This window comes from Nerophis ophidion, linkage group LG13 (genome assembly GCF_033978795.1).
Source record: "Nerophis ophidion isolate RoL-2023_Sa linkage group LG13, RoL_Noph_v1.0, whole genome shotgun sequence".
Lineage (NCBI taxonomy): Eukaryota > Metazoa > Chordata > Actinopteri > Syngnathiformes > Syngnathidae > Nerophis > Nerophis ophidion.
Genome location: NC_084623.1, coordinates 57,776,543 through 57,794,249, shown reverse-complemented (window position 1 = coordinate 57,794,249; position 17,707 = coordinate 57,776,543). Strand labels below are relative to the sequence as shown.

The window sequence follows — 17,707 nt, the reverse complement described above, 5'->3', positions numbered from 1 at the left end:
AGTATGATGACACGTGCGCATGACATCACGCATTGTAGAGGACATTTTGTTCCAGCACCTTTTCCAGCTATAAGTCGTCTCTTTTCATCGCATATTTCCACAGTATTCTGGACATCTGTGTTACTGAATTTTTTACAATTTGTTCAATAGATAATGGAGACGTCAAAGAAGAAAGCTGTAGGTGGGAAGCGGTGTATTGCTTCCGCCATCCTAGTCACTGCCGTTGTGTCCTTGGGCAAGACACTTTACCCACCTGCTCCCAGTGCCACCCACACTGGTTTAAATGTAACTTAGATATTGGGTTTCACTATGTAAAGCGCTTTGAGTCACTAGAGGAAAGCGCTATATAAATATAATTCACTTCACTGAAAGCCACTACTAGCGACCACGCAGTCTGATAGTTTATATATCAATGATGAAATATTAACATTGCAACACGTGCCAATACGGCCTTTTTAGTTTACTTAATTGCAATTTTAAATTTCGCGCCGAAGTATCCTGCTAAAACGTCGCGATATGATGACACGTGCGTGTGACATCACGCATTGTAGAGGACATTTTGTTCCAGCACCGTTCACAGCTCTAAGTCGTCTCTTTTCATCGCATATTTCCACAGTATTCTGGACATCTGTGTTGCTGAATCTTTTGCAATTTGTTCAAAAAATAATGGAGACGTCAAAGAAGAAAGCTGTAGGTGGGAAGCGGTGTATTGCTTCCGCCATCCTAGTCACTGCCGTTGTGTCCTTGGGCAAGACACTTTACCCACCTGCTCCCAGTGCCACCCACACTGCTTTAAATGTAACTTAGATATTGGGTTTCACTATGTAAAAGCGCTTTGAGTCACTAGAGGAAAGCGCTATATAAATATAATTCACTTCACTGAAAGCCACTACTAGCGACCACACAGTCTGATAGTTTATATATCAATGATGAAATATTAACATTGCAACACATGCCAATACGGCCGCTTTAGTTCACTAAATTGCAATTTTAAATTTTGCGCCGAAGTATCCTGCTAAAACGTCGCAGTATGATGACACGTGCGTGTGACATCACGCATTGTAGAGGACATTTTGTTCCAGCACCGTTCACAGCTATAATTCGTCTCTTTTCATCGCATAATTCCACAGTATATTGGACATCTGTGTTGCTGAATCTTTTAAAATTTGTTCAATGAATAATGGAGACGTCAAAGAAGAAAGCTGTAGGTGGGAAGCGGTGTATTGCGGCCGCCTTTAGCAACACAAACACAGCCGGTGTTTCATTGTTTACATTCCCGAAAGATGACGGTGAAGTTTTACTATGGAACAGAGCGGTCAAGCGAACATGGTTGGATTGGACCACACCCACAAAGTACAGTGTATTATGCAGCGATCATTTTGAAGGATCGTGTTTCGAAGAGGGTACATTGCGAAGGGCAGAGATGGGCATCGCCACCACCCGTCGACTGGTGCTGAAGAAAGGCGCGGGGCCAACCTTCAGGTTGTACAGGTACGACCATATAATCCCACTAAAACACTAGTAACACACTAAGCAGATAAGGGAGTTTCCAGAATTATCCTTTTAAATTCGTCAAATAAAATCTGAATCGCTCCCACTGTATAGTCTTTTTTATTTTTCTAGTCCTTCACTCTCACTTTCCTCATCCACGAATCTTTCATCCTCGTTCAAATTAATGGGGAAATCGTCGCTTTCTCGGTCCGAATCGCTCTCGCTGCTGGTGGCCATGATTGTAAACAATGTTCAGATGTGAGGAGCTCCTCAACCCGTGACGTCACGCGCACATCGTCTGCTACTTCCGGTACAGGCAAGGCTTTTTTATTAGCCACCAAAAGTTGGGAACTTTATCGTCTATGTTCTCTACTAAATCCTTTCAGCAAAAATATGGCAATATGGCGAAATGATCAAGTATGACACATAGAATGGACCTGCTATCCCCGTTTAAATAAGAACATCTCATTTCAGTAGGCCTTTAAATACTTCCTTGTGGTCTACATTACATGCCTTTAAATACTTTCTTGTGGTCTACATAACATGCCTCTAAATACTTCCTTGTGGTCTACATAACATGCCTTTAAATACTTCCTAGTGGTCTACATAACATGCCTTTAAATACTTCCTTGTGGTCTACATAACATGCCTCTAAATACTTCCTTGTGGTCTACATAACATGCCTCTAAATACTTCCTTGTGGTCTACATAACATGCCTTTAAATACTTCCTTGTGGTCTACATAACATGCCTTTAAATACTTCCTTGTGGTCTACATAACATGCCTCTAAATACTTCCTTGTGGTCTACATAACATGCCTCTAAATACTTTCTTGTGGTCTACATAACATGCCTCTAAATACTTCCTTGTGGTCTACATAACATGCCTTTAAATACGTCCTTGTGGTCTACATAACATGCCTTTAAATACTTCCTTGTGGTCTACATAACATGCCTTTAAATACTTCCTTGTGGTCTACATAACATGCCTCTAAATACTTCCTTGTGGTCTACATAACATGCCTCTAAATACTTCCTTGTGGTCTACATAACATGCCTCTAAATACTTCCTTGTGGTCTACATAACATGCCTTTAAATACTTTCTTGTGGTCTACATAACATGCCTTTAAATACTTTCTTGTGGTCCATATAACATGCCTCTAAATACTTCCTTGTGGTGTACATAACATGCCTTTAAATACTTCCTTGTGGTCTACATAACATGCCTCTAAATACTTCCTTGTGGTCTACATAACATGCCTCTAAATACTTCCTTGTGGTCTACATAACATGCCTCTAAATACTTCCTTATGGTCTACATAACATGCCTCTAAATACTTCCTTGTGGTCTACATAACATGCCTCTAAATACTTTCTTGTGGTCTACATAACATGCCTTTAAATACTTCCTTGTGGTCTACATACCATGCCTCTAAATACTTCCTTGTGGTCTACATAACATGCCTTTAAATACTTCCTTGTGGTCTACATAACATGCCTCTAAATACTTCCTTGTGGTCTACATAACGTGCCTTTAAATACTTCCTTGTGGTCTACATAACATGCCTTTAAATACTTTCTTGTGGTCTATATAACATGCCTCTAAATACTTCCTTGTGGCCTACATAACATGCCTTTAAATACTTCCTTGTGGTCTACATAACGTGCCTTTAAATACTTCCTTGTGGTCTACATAACATGCCTTTAAATACTTTCTTGTGGTCTATATAACATGCCTCTAAATACTTCCTTGTGGTCTACATAACATGCCTTTAAATACTTCCTTGTGGTCTACATAACATGCCTTTAAATACTTCCTTGTGGTCTACATAACATGCCTTTAAATACTTCCTTGTGGTCAACATAACATGCGTTTAACTACTTCCTTGTGGTCTACATAACATGCCTTTAAATACTTTCTTGTGGTCTACATAACATGCCTCTAAATACTTTCTTGTGGTCTACATAACATGCCTCTAAATACTTCCTTGTGGTCTACATAACATGCCTCTAAATACTTCCTTGTGGTCTACATAACATGCCTCTAAATACTTCCTTGTGGTCTACATAACATGCCTTTAAATACTTCCTTGTGGTCTACATAACATGCCTATAAATACTTCCTTGTGGTCTACATAACATGCCTTTAAATACTTCCTTGTGGTCTACATAACGTGCCTTTAAATACTTCATTGTGGTCTACATAACATGCCTTTAAATACGTCCTTGTGGTCTACATAACATGCCTCTAAATACTTCCTTGTGGTCTACATAACATGCCTCTAAATACTTCCTTGTGGTCTACATAACATGCCTCTAAATACTTACTTGTGGTCTACATAACATGCCTTTAAATACGTCCTTGTGGTCTACATAACATGCCTTTAAATACTTCCTTGTTGTCTACATAACATGCCTTTAAATACTTCCTTGTGGTCTACATAACATGCCTCTAAATACTTCCTTGTGGTCTACATAACATGCCTCTAAATACTTCCTTGTGGTCTACATAACATGCCTCTAAAAACTTCCTTGTGGTCTACATAACATGCCTTTAAATACTTTCTTGTGGTCTACATAACATGCCTTTAAATACTTTCTTGTGGTCCATATAACATGCCTCTAAATACTTTCTTGTGGTCTACATAACATGCCTTTAAATACTTCCTTGTGGTCTACATAACATGCCTCTAAATACTTCCTTGTGGTCTACATAACATGCCTCTAAATACTTCCTTGTGGTCTACATAACATGCCTCTAAATACTTTCTTGTGGTCTACATAACATGCCTCTAAATACTTTCTTGTGGTCTACATAACATGCCTTTAAATACTTCCTTGTGGTCTACATACCATGCCTCTAAATACTTCCTTGTGGTCTACATAACATGCCTTTAAATACTTTCTTGTGGTCTACATAACATGCCTCTAAATACTTCCTTGTGGTCTACATAACGTGCCTTTAAATACTTCCTTGTGGTCTACATAACATGCCTTTAAATACTTTCTTGTGGTCTATATAACATGCCTCTAAATACTTCCTTGTGGTGTACATAACATGCCTTTAAATACTTCCTTGTGGTCTACATAACATGCCTCTAAATACTTTCTTGTGGTCTACATAACGTGCCTTTAAATACTTCCTTGTGGTCTACATAACATGCCTTTAAATACTTACTTTTGGTCTACATAACGTGCCTTTAAATACTTCATTGTGGTCTACATAACATGCCTCTAAATACTTCCTTGTGGTCTACATAACGTGCCTCTAAATACTTCCTTGTGGTCTACATAACGTGCCTTTAAATACTTCCTTGTGGTCTACATAACATGCCTCTAAATACTTCCTTGTGGTCTACATAACATGCCTCTAAATACTTACTTGTGGTCTACATAACATGCCTCTAAATACTTACTTGTGGTCTACATAACATGCCTTTAAATACTTCCTTGTGGTCTACATAACATGCCTCTAAATACTTCCTTGTGGTCTACATAACATGCAAAGGTGGTTCTTTGGTCAAAATGTCGCAGAGATTACGTGTTTGGACTGGATTTTGTGTTGCCAGATGGGTAGGTTGTGAGTTCAAATCCCGGCCGAGTCATACCAAAGACTATAAAAATGGGAGCCATTACCTCCCTGCTTGGCACTCAGCATCAAGGCTTGGAATTGGGGGTTAAATCACCATAAATGCTGCTGCTCGCTGCTCCCCTCACTTCCCAGGGGGTGATCAAGGGGATCAATGCAGAGGACAAATTTCACCACACCTAGTATGTGTGTGACAATCATTGCTACTTTAACTTTAACTTTAAACAGCAACAAGACAAGCCTCAAAACTTCCGGAACAAAGTCATTTGGAGTGTTGGCTTTCTTCTGGCGACTCGACCATGCAGCCCATTTTTCTTCAAGTGCCTCCTTATTGTGCATCTCGAAACAGCCACACCACAATTTTTCAGACTCCTGTATTCCAGCTGAAGTTATTTGCGGATTTTTCTTTGCACCTCGAACATTTTTCCTCACAGTTGTGGCTGAAATCTTTGCTGGTCTACCATTTCCCACTTCTTAATCAGCGTTTGAACACCGCTGATTGGCATTCTCAATGCTTTGGATATCTTTTTATACCCCCTTCCTGTTTTATGCAGTACTATTACTTTTTCTCGCAGATCCTTTGACAATTCTTTTACCTTCCCCATGACTTAGATTCCAGAAACATCCGTGCAGCACTGGATGAAAGATGCAATGGTCTGTCAGAAGCCCAGAAAGTCACTGACTTTATTTATACACACACTAATTACAGGGTCCGGGACCCTTTGGGACTGTGTGACAAGGGGTGGCACTTTTGTGACCTCTGTGGTGCTTTTTTTTTGTGGACTTCTGGATCCGCCTCCCGGGAGCCTTTTGGCCATGGAGACCAGCTGCAGGGTCTCTGCCACACCGGAGTCCGTTTGGAGGGACTGGAGGAGATGCGGATGAGGGGACAGGGCTGCGGAGCTAGCACTGAGCTACTGGGACGGAGAGGCTTCGCGGTGTCTTGGCTGGGTGAGCAGGTGTCGGACACCTCAGTCACCTTGGACGTATCCTCGCTCATCCATGCGGACTGGACATTGGCCGAGAGTGGAGTCAGCTGTCTTGGTTGCTTTGTTGGGTCTGCTCCTGTCTCTGGCCATGCTCCCTCCTCCCCAGCGGACGATGGCGTGGAACACCGCAGAGGCCACCACAGTGGATATGTTTCTTTTACTTTTTATTCATAGCTGTATGTAGAAGTGTCTGGTTGTATCTGCTGCTTTAATGTCTTTAATGTCCTCTGTGTTCTTTGATGTTTGATGTTTGATGTTTCCCTCTTACACACATGGAAGAGGGATGTGTACTATGGCTATGAGTTGTTGTTGTTTTGTTTTTTTTTCCCTTGGCCTCAGTCTGCACCCCCGCTCCAAGGCCCAGGCTAAGACCGATTTTTTAAATTTCATTTTAATCTTCTATCCCCCCCCCCCCCCCCCCCCCCCCTTGTTTACCTGTATTTCATCTTTTTTTGTAAGGGGCGCTGGAAGCCGGCAGACCCGTCAGCGATCCTGTTCTGTCTCCCTGTAATGTTTGTCTGATCTTGAATGGGATTGTGCTGAAAATTGTAATTTTCCTGAAGGAACTCTCCTGACGGAATGAATAAAGTACTATCTAATCTAATCTACAAACAACCAGGTCACAGGTGAGGATTGGAACCTTGATTAGCCATTCAAACCTGTTTGTGGCAACTTTTCCGCATGTTATCAGGGTCATTTGGGTACTTTCTTTTGTCATTTTGATTTAAAAAGGTAAACACAGTTGTTTGCCAATAAATAGCTTCACACAGCCATTAAGCATGAGTGGAAGAAAGGTTTTTGTGTTGTCATTCATATATATATATATATATATATATATATATATATATATATATATATATATATATATATATATATACAACGAGGGTTGGTATGTTGAGTTACTTCTATGTGGTACAACTGACATGTCTTTTGTCCCTCTCAACATTTGAACTAACCTCGTAACATGTCCTCAGCGCCTTATAACTTCTCCTCGCCCGTCCATCCCTCCCAGGCCACGTTCCCGGCCCTCTATCAGACGCTGGCGTTGGACGACTCGGACCTCTGGCAGCCCTTCGCCCGCAGCTCTCACTGCGAGCAGGAAGTTCCGTCCACCGTCGCCAGGAAAGTGACCGCCTTCCAGCAGGTCAGCCGCCAGTCGCACGCTAGGTTCCTTTCAAAATAAGACATTTGTTGAGGGCTTCTGCTACTATGTGTGTAATTGGTGGAGTGGCCGTGGCCAGCAACTCGAGGGTTCCAGGTTCGATCCTCCGCCGTCCTAGTCACTGCCGTTGTGTCCTTGGGCAAGACACTTGACCCACCTGCTCCCAGTGGCACCCACACTGCTTTAAATGTCCATCCATCCATCATCTTCCGCTTATCCGAGGTCGGGTTACGGGGGCAGCAGCCTAAGCAGGGAAGCCCAGACTTCCCTCTCCCCAGCCACTTCGTCTAGCTCTTCCCGGGGGATCCCGAGGTGTTGTCAAATGAATATATTTCAGTTTTAATACAGAAATTATCCATCCATATTTCTACCGGTTGTCCTTTTCGGAGTCGCGGGATGTGCTGGAGCCAATCTCATAGTCTTTAAAAACTAGACTAATCATGATTAATCACTCTCACTTGCATATTTTAAATGAACTTCACCAATATTTGGACACAATTTTGCTATCAGAATACTCTCCAAGAAGATTTTTAATAGGTTTGACATGAATGCACATTATTTGTTCACAAGTCTGATCTCAAGTGAAATGTGTCATCTTTGTATGCATTGACTTTATTAGTGAACTTATTATAACTGGTGCCACCTTTCAGGTATAATCATCCGCAGGTTCAAGGCAAAGGAGCATGAACTGTCAAAATAAATTAAGTGATTAATATGCTTTTATAATTAGTGTTATTTTTGACAGCCCTAAAATAAATACATCTAAAACAACTACTTCAATATCAATAATTATTTTTGTGTTATTATTAAATGTGCAATTTATTTTTAATATTATATTATTTAATACATATTTAGTGATTTTCATTTTTACTTTTTTAAATCTATTATTTTTTGGATAATTATTTAATTATTTGATTCATTAATCATAATTTGCATTTATAATTATCGTTTTTTTTGACAGCCGCTAAATGCATCTATAACAACTACTTCAATATCAATAATTATTTTTGTGTTATTATTTGATGTGCAATTTATTTTTAATATTATATTATTTAATGCATATTTAGTACATTTAATTTTTACTTTTTTAAAATATTTTATTTTAATATTTATATAACTAATTATTTGATTCATTAATCATAATTTGCATTTATAATTATCGTTATTTTTGACCGCCGTTAAATAAATACATCCAAAACAACTACTTCAATATCATTGTTTTTTTATTATTTAATGTGCAATTTATTTTCAATATTATATTATTTAATACATATTCAGTACATTTAATTTCTACTTTTTTAAACCTATTATTTTAATATTTATTTAACTAATTATTTGGTTGATTAATCATAATTTGCATTCATAATTATCGTTATTTTTGACAGCCGTTAAATAAATACATCTAAAACAACTACTTCAATATCAATAATAATTTTTTTATTATTATTTAATGTGCAATTTATTTTTAATATTATATTATTTAATGCGTATTTAGTACATTTAATTTTTACTTTTTGAAAACATATTTTAATATTTATTAAACTAAATATTTGATTCATTAATCATAATTTGCATTTATAATTATCGTTATTTTTGACAGCCCTAAAATAAATACATCTAAAACAACTACTTCAATATCAATAATAATTGTTTTATTATTATTTAATGTGCAATTTATTTGTAATATTATATTATTTAATGCGTATTTAGTACATTTAATTTTTACTTTTTGAAAACATATTTTAATATTTATTTAACTAAATATTTGATTCATTAATCATAATTTGCATTTATAATTATCGTTATTTTTCACAGCCCTAAAATAAATACATCTAAAACAACTACTTCAATATCAATAATTATTTTTTTATTACTATTTAATGTGCAATTTATTTTTAATATATTATTTTTTACACATTTACTAAATTCTATTATTTTTAAATTATTTATTTAATTAATTGTTTGATTCATTAATCATCTAATTATTTATCAATTTAGTTGTTTCATGATTTAATTAAAAAAAGTAGACAATGCTGCAGTAAAGTAAGTAACAGTGTTGCTGTAGCCCAGACATAAAAATGACGATATCAACAATAGAGAATGATATCAAAACGATACGACATTTTAAATGTTGTACTACGATACATTTCAGGGCATTCGATTGATCCCAACTGGACATTCCGGTTTAGATTTGTAGTCTAGATCAGACTAGTTCTGTCGTACTGTTCAAATTTGAACGGATATGGCGAATAGGGAGTCGATTGAAATCGGATTTATTGTTTTTGATAATAAAATCTCATTTTTTTTTTCTATAACATTAGAAAATGTTTATGATCTAGTTGTTATATCTTGTTTTATTATCATAGATAAGACATGAGAGGGCACTAGTGTACAGTTTATGGTGTGTTTTTTGTTGTTCCCTAAAAAGCGTTAGTACTGTAAGTATTGACTTATCACTTACCAGCTGTTTGATTGTAACGTGCAACTTAGTTGGATATTTAGTGTTAAAGTCAGCATGTAAAATCGCTAATGCTAATCAATAGCAAAACCAGTCTATATTAGCATCAAGCTAGCACATTTTGGGGGAAAAAAATGGAGCCTTGCTTTACTTACATTGGAGGATTTCTCGAGTCAATTTGTTTGTTGGCATTGGAAATTGCAACATTACCTTGAGCAGGGGGTCCAAACTATTTGCATTGGGCTAAAAAAATGTGTCTAGGGGCCGAAAGTTGACTGCATGTATAATAACTATATATATATATATACATATATATATATATATATATATATATATATATACATATATATATGTATACATATATATATATATATTTATATACATATATATATATATATATATATATATATATACATATATATATATATGTATATATATATATATATATATATATATATATATATATATGTATATATGTATATATATATGTATTTATGTATGTATAAAGGATATATAATTAATATAATTGTTTAATAGGTGTATATGAAAGTTTACTTCCGTGACGACCTAATTAAAGTTGTGTAATCAATCAGTATGTCTGTCCATCCATTTCCTACCGCTTGTCCCATTCGGGTTGGCAGGATGTGCCGGAGCCTATCTCTGCTGCATTCGGGCGGTAGGTGTTTTACACCCTGGACAAAGTCTCCACCTCATCGCAGGTGGAGCGAGTGTGTCACGTTTTTCCCATCATGCATTGCGATGGATTTAGATAAGTGTAAGTTTGAATATTTTATAGTGAGTAGACAAATGTTATAGCATCCGCAAAGTTTAGTGAGTTAGTTGTTTTACGTGTGGTCGTGTCTGTTGACTTTGTGTCGATTGCGATTTTTTTGGAGCCATGACTAGGGTAGGTTGTTTGGATTGGGTTATATAAGTAAATGCTATGGGTGCCAAAATGGTGTTTTTCAATGGTAGCCAAGCCACCTAGTTGCCATCCATTGAATACCCTGAGAATGTGATGAATAAAAACATTCCATTGACAAACTTTTTATCCCGATATCACTCGATCTAAACCTGTATGGAAATATTCCAACTGATGCATTATTGACCATTTTACTACCATTTTGTCCCTTTCAGCTGTTGCTGGTCCAGGCGGTCAGACCGGATCGACTTCAGAGCGCCATGACAGCCTTCGCCTCGCAGGCCTTGGGTGAGTGTTTTTAATATCGCCTTCTCCCTGGCTCGCCCTGTCCAGAGTGTGGCCCACAGGCTCACCCCGGTATTTTTAGGGTCCGCCAGGCCCATTGCAAAGGACTCCTGCTCTAGCGCAATTTTTGAATAAAACAAAGAAAAAACTGCTACTAGGAAGAGAAAACAGACAAAACTGCTTGTAACTTCCGGTAGGAATGTCGAAGAGACCTGAAACAAAAACCTCTATGTAGGTCTCACTTAGACCTACATTTTAATGATTTACATATTTCAGTTAAAAACAACAGGAAGTTAAAAATTACCCCTTCAAAATAAAAGATTTGTAAACACCCGTCACCTTTTTTCATACGTTATCTCCTGACTAAGACCAGGGCTTGAGTCGTGGGGGCGGCAGCCAAAGGCGGACCCGACCAACGCTGCTTGCAGATTTAATTCTAATTGTTATTTACAGATAAACACTGACAGTTATTATTTATATAATTGTTATTTACATATAAACACTGACAGTTATTATTCATATAATTGTTATTTACATATAAACACTGACAGTTATTATTTATATAATTGTTATTTACATATAAACACTGACAGTTATTATTTATATAATTGTTATTTACATATAAACACTGACAGTTATTATTTATATAATTGTTATTTACAGATAAACACTGACATTTATTATTTACAGATAAACACTGACATTTATTATTTACATAATTGATATTTACAGATAAACACTGACATTTATTATTTACATAATTGATATTTACAGATAAACACTGACATTTATTATTTATATATTGTTATTTACAGATAAACACTGACATGTACTGTTGATATATTGTTATTTACAGATAAACACTGACATTTATTATTTACATAATTGTTATTTACAGATAAACACTGACATTTATTATTGATATATTGTTATTTACAGATCAACACTGACATGCACTGTTGATATATTGTTATTTACAGATAAACACTAACATTTATTATTTATATATTGTTATTTACAGATAAACACTGACATTTATTATTTATATATTGTTATTTACAGATAAACACTGACATGTACTGTTGATATATTGTTATTTACAAATAAACACTGACATTTATTATTTATATATTGTTATTTACAGACAAACACTGACATGTACTGTTGATATATTGTTATTTACAGATAAACACTAACATTTATTATTTATATATTGTTATTTACAGATAAACACTGACATGTACTGTTGATATATTGTTATTTACAGATAAACACTGACATTTCTTATTTATATATTGTTATTTACAGATAAACACAGACATGTACTGTTGATATATTGTTATTTCCAGATAAACACAGACATGTACTGTTGATATATTGTTATTTCCAGATAAACACTGACATGTACTGTTGATATATTATTTCCAGATAAACACAGACATGTACTGTTGATATATTGTTATTTCCAGATAAACACAGACATGCACTGTTGATATATTGTTATTTCCAGATAAACTCAGACATGTACTGTTGATATATTGTTATTTCCAGATAAACACTGACATGTACTGTTGATATATTGTTATTTCCAGATAAACACAGACATGTACTGTTGATATATTGTTATTTACAGATAAACACTGACATGTACTGTTGATATATTGTTATTTCCAGATAGACACAGACATGTACTGTTGATATATTGTTATTTCCAGATAAACACAGACATGTACTGTTGATATATTGTTATTTACAGATAAACACAGACATGTACTGTTGATATATTGTTATTTCCAGATAAACACTGACATGTACTGTTGATATATTGTTATTTACAGATAAACACTGACATGTACTGTTGATATATTGTTATTTACAGATAAACACTGACATGTACTGTTGATATATTGTTATTTCCAGATAAACACAGACATGTACTGTTGATATATTGTTATTTCCAGATAAACACAGACATGTACTGTTGATATATTGTTATTTACAGATAAACACAGACATGTACTGTTGATATATTGTTATTTCCAGATAGACACAGACATGTACTGTTGATATATTGTTATTTACAGATAAACACAGACATGTACTGTTGATATACTGTTATTTACAGATAAACACTGACATTTATTATTTATATATTGTTATTTACAGACAAACACTGACATGTACTGTTGATATATTGTTATTTACAGATAAACACTAACATTTATTATTTATATATTGTTATTTACAAATAAACACTGACATGTACTGTTGATATATTGTTATTTCCAGATAAACACAGACATGTACTGTTGATATATTGTTATTTACAGATAAACACTGACATGTACTGTTGATATATTGTTATTTACAGATAAACACTGACATGTACTGTTGATATATTGTTATTTACAGATAAACACAGACATGTACTGTTGATATATTGTTATTTCCAGATAAACACAGACATTTATTATTTATATATTGTTATTTACAGTTGTACTGTTGACATATATTCATGAGGCAGCTGCACTGAATGTTCGAGCGTGTCACAACTACATGGGTCAGCTGCAACAAACATGACCACTAAGAGTATCCTGAGTCCAGAATCTTCAGGAAGTGAGCTCATTAAGAACCGGCACCAACAACTCCAGGTCCTCTGTATGCATCCTTATTGACCTCCAAATCAGGCTGAAGCAAAAGATGAGGGTCACCTTTAGTGTGTCAGTATGAAAAGTGCACCAAATGACAGCAGACAGGACTGTGGCGTGCACTTCAATATTCTTTGTGCTGAACTTTATTGAGTCCATTTCTCTCGTCCCAGTAGTCCACGTCCCCACCTCGCTTGTTATGGATTGTTAGCCCATTGTCTTCCTCTCCTGCGTTGCATCTTTACACATCAAAGATGTGTCAAGATGCAAAGAGGATGAGTCCTTGTGTGCATCAAGATGTTTGTTTGTTAGTCTCTCTTCTCTCTCGGCTCACAGCTGCTGTTGACTTTGGATTTGTCTTCAGTGTTTGACATCACCTTGCTTATTTCTGTCTCTCTCACTACATTCTAGCCCTGGGCTGATTACACATTTTGCTTGACGATTTAATGACCTAACAAATATACACGACTGTAACAATGAAGAAAGAAGCTGAATGGGAGTGTCCAACACTTTCTGACTGGGGGGCAGCATTGGGCTTAAGAATTTTAACCGGGGGCCAAAAGCCAGCTGCATGCAAAGTAATTATATATATATTAGGGCTGGGCAACGATTAAAAATTTTAATCGAAGTTAATCGCACTATTTCTCCGATTAATGGCGATTAACTGCATTGTATACACAAAGCCCAATAATGAATTCAAAAGTAGTGTGTAGTGCACCTTTATTGGAATATTCTCCCACATCAACAAAAGCGCCAAAACATTTGTTGTGCAAACACAATTTAAATCAGTCCTTGTTAAACAGTAGCAGTTAAATAGCATATTTGATGAAAATCAACTCCAAAAATGTAAATATAAACATTTAAGCTTATTGAGTTATCCTGTTTGTTATGGAAAATAAATATAATCTACATACAAATCTCTGAGCCACAATCATAACATCTGAACAGGCAATTTCTGAGGTAACAGCAGAAACATTTTTTTTTATCAGGGATCTTATGTTTAAAAAACCTATATTATAGGTAGTGGGCTGTTTTAGGGAATTTTTGATCAAACTATCCATAGTAGCAATATTAATAATGTTGTGTTTATTCTGCGTAGTGCACTTAAAATAATTATGACCATATCTAGGAATTGATATGATGGGAATTTTCCGATTGTTTGCTTGGTGCTTTGATAAACTGAAGGCATCATATACATGGTACTATATTGTGATGTTATGAGCCAGGGAATAAAAGAACTACCCTACCCAGCATGCAACAGGAGTGAGGAGCATGTATAGGTTGTGTCGCCATGACGGCATCTTGTATGTTGTGATATGCACGCTCTGAAAGCAAACGTTAAGAACTCAGCCAACACTCCTGGTCTGCATTATTGATAAATAGACAGACAACACATATACTCCGCTGCTTCACAGGCCGCTGGATGTAGCCGGCAAAGTATTCCCATGCTAGCTAGCCGCTCTAGCAAGCACGCCTCATTCAGTCCAAAACGGCCCGATCTATCCACATCCAGAATTGTCTGGCGGTCGTAAGTGATCCCGGAGTGACCACGCTGTAAGCCAGCCAGGACATTTGCAGAATTGTCCGGTATTTTTGCCAAATGTTGCATCTTTACCAAGAGCCCCTCCACGCCGGGCGACGCCATCTTGTTAAGAAAAGGCGTTAACAAAATAAAAGCATGTAAACTCGTAATTAACGCATTCATTTCCCCACCCCTAATATATATATATATATATATATATATACACACACACACACACACACACACACACACGTGTCCCTCTGAGAAGACTTACTTTGGGATATTTATTCTTCCCTGCGTGTGACTCACAAAACAAGTAGTGCTGACAATGTCAAACACATGCTTGCACTATTTCCTCCACTAAGCTTTTAAACCATGGAACCATTTCCCCCCCCCCCTCCCTCCTGACGTCGTGTTAAAAAAAAAAAAAGTCAAGGTGAATGTTGCAATCCAGCGCCTGGATGCTGCTTTGCAGCAAGCATACTGATTAGGCAGCAAGGTGTCTTTGTTCACACCCCCAGCAGCCACCGCTGTTGTTCTTTGTGTTGCCATGGCGATGCAGCAAAGGGGTCCTACATAAGAAGTGTGTTGGGGTGTCTTCTGACATGCGGGCTGCTGATTACCTTTGACTTCAGCCTCTGAAGGACTCCTCAGGCACAGAGTCCACTGAAGATTGCAGCCTCGGCGCAATAAGGGAAGATCAGGGATTCATTTATTTTGCTGTCCCTCCAGGAGTTGGTGACATTGCCGTGGCGCCAAGTCATGTCGATTCGACCAATCCTTGCAACTTTGTCCAAAACCTGCAACTTCCCCACATATTTTGGCCAGTCAGCAACAATTGGTCCAATAGAATTTTGGCCGTAACTGTCTAATCAAAATTAATGATTTATACATGTATATATACAAATACATACATATATATATATATATATATATATATATATATATATATATATATATATATATACATACATATATATATATATATATACGTATGTATGTATATATATATATATATATGTATGTATGTTTGTATACATATATGTATGTGTGTATATATTATATATATATATGTATGTGTATGTATATATATATATACACACATGTATACATATATACATACATATACATACATACATTCATAAATACATATATATACATACATGTTTTTTATATATACATACCATTTTTTTCCATTTTCTACCGCTTATTCCCTTTTGGGGTTGCGCCGGGCGCTGGCGCCTATCTCAGCTACAATCGGGCGGAAGGCGGGGTACACCCTGGACAAGTCGCTACCTCATTGTAGGGCCAACACAGATAGACAACATTCACACTCACATTCACACACTAGGGCCAATTTTTGTGTTGCCAATCAACCTATCCCCAGGTGCATGTCTTTGGAATATATACATACATACATACATATACACATTTATAGACAATTATACACAGATATACATATATACACACACATGTGTATATATATACATACTGTATATACATATATACAGACATATATATGTATATATACATACATACAGTATGCGCATATATACATATATAGACATACTTTACATATATATATATATATATACATATATAATTTCTCATTGTCCCTCATACACCCACAAAATGTTGCGCTGGAACATACATGAATGTTTGCAAGAAACAAACACCTTTCGAGTGTAAAACACACATGAAGGATGTCTCAGTCCTGTGGACGATAGAGCAGACAGTAAAAATGATTTTTGTGGTGTTTCCGTCATGGGTATTTATTGATTAAATAAATAAAACAAAAAAGGAAGTGCTCTTAACGGACAGACTATGCGGGAAACAAAACAAAATGCTGGAACACAGCAAAAACACTTACAAGTAATGAGGAGCAGATGGCGTCCACAAAGTACATGCGTACTTGGACTGAATAATGTCCCGAAAAACGGTGAGGGGGAAAAGGCATGAAGCTGCTGCAGGAAAGGAAAAAACAGGAAGTGACACCCCACAATATAAGAGCGCAGAAACTAAAACTACGCCCAGAAAATGACCAAGAACCTCAAAATAAGGCACGGCGTGCTGTGACAAATAGAAAAAGAAGTGATTATTTACGGTACTTTTAAGGCTGTGTGCTACAAAAGAGTCAAACAACAATACAGTCCAAGTTTTACCATTTTTGTGGCAATCCTGTGCTTTTTCAGGTTAACTTTTGCCGCAACATTTGAAAAAGCTGATTTGGCAATCACCAAAAAAAAAAAAGCCCACGAAATCCCGAGGGGACTGATTTTTGCCTTTCACATGGAGTCCAACTCAGAGGCCTCTCACAGTTAGAGGGTATTTATCTAATAAACAAACAAAAAAAAAAAAAAAGTGCTCTTAACGGACAGATTATGAGGGAAACAAAACACAATGCTGGAACACAGCAAAAACACAAGTAATGAGGAGCAGAGGGCGTCCACAAAGTACGTGCGTACTTGGACTGAATAATGTCCCGACAAATGCTCAACTTAAAGAGTGCTAATTACAAACAGAAAACAGGTGGGGGGGGGAAAATGCGTGAAGCTACTGCAGGAAAGGAAATAACAGGAAGTGACACCCCACAAAATAAGAGTGCAGAAACTAAAACCACGCCCAAAAAATGACCAAGAA

At 36.4% G+C, this 17,707-nt stretch overlaps 1 protein-coding gene across 1 annotated transcript in view; it reads left to right on the top strand.

The window, feature by feature from the left end:
• dync2h1 (dynein cytoplasmic 2 heavy chain 1) overlaps positions 1-17,707 on the top strand; it is a 256,786-nt gene that overhangs the window by 184,172 nt on the left and 54,907 nt on the right. The window contains 2 exon segments of the mRNA XM_061919267.1: positions 7,083-7,214; positions 10,828-10,900. Coding sequence (XP_061775251.1) covers positions 7,083-7,214; positions 10,828-10,900 — 205 coding nt within the window.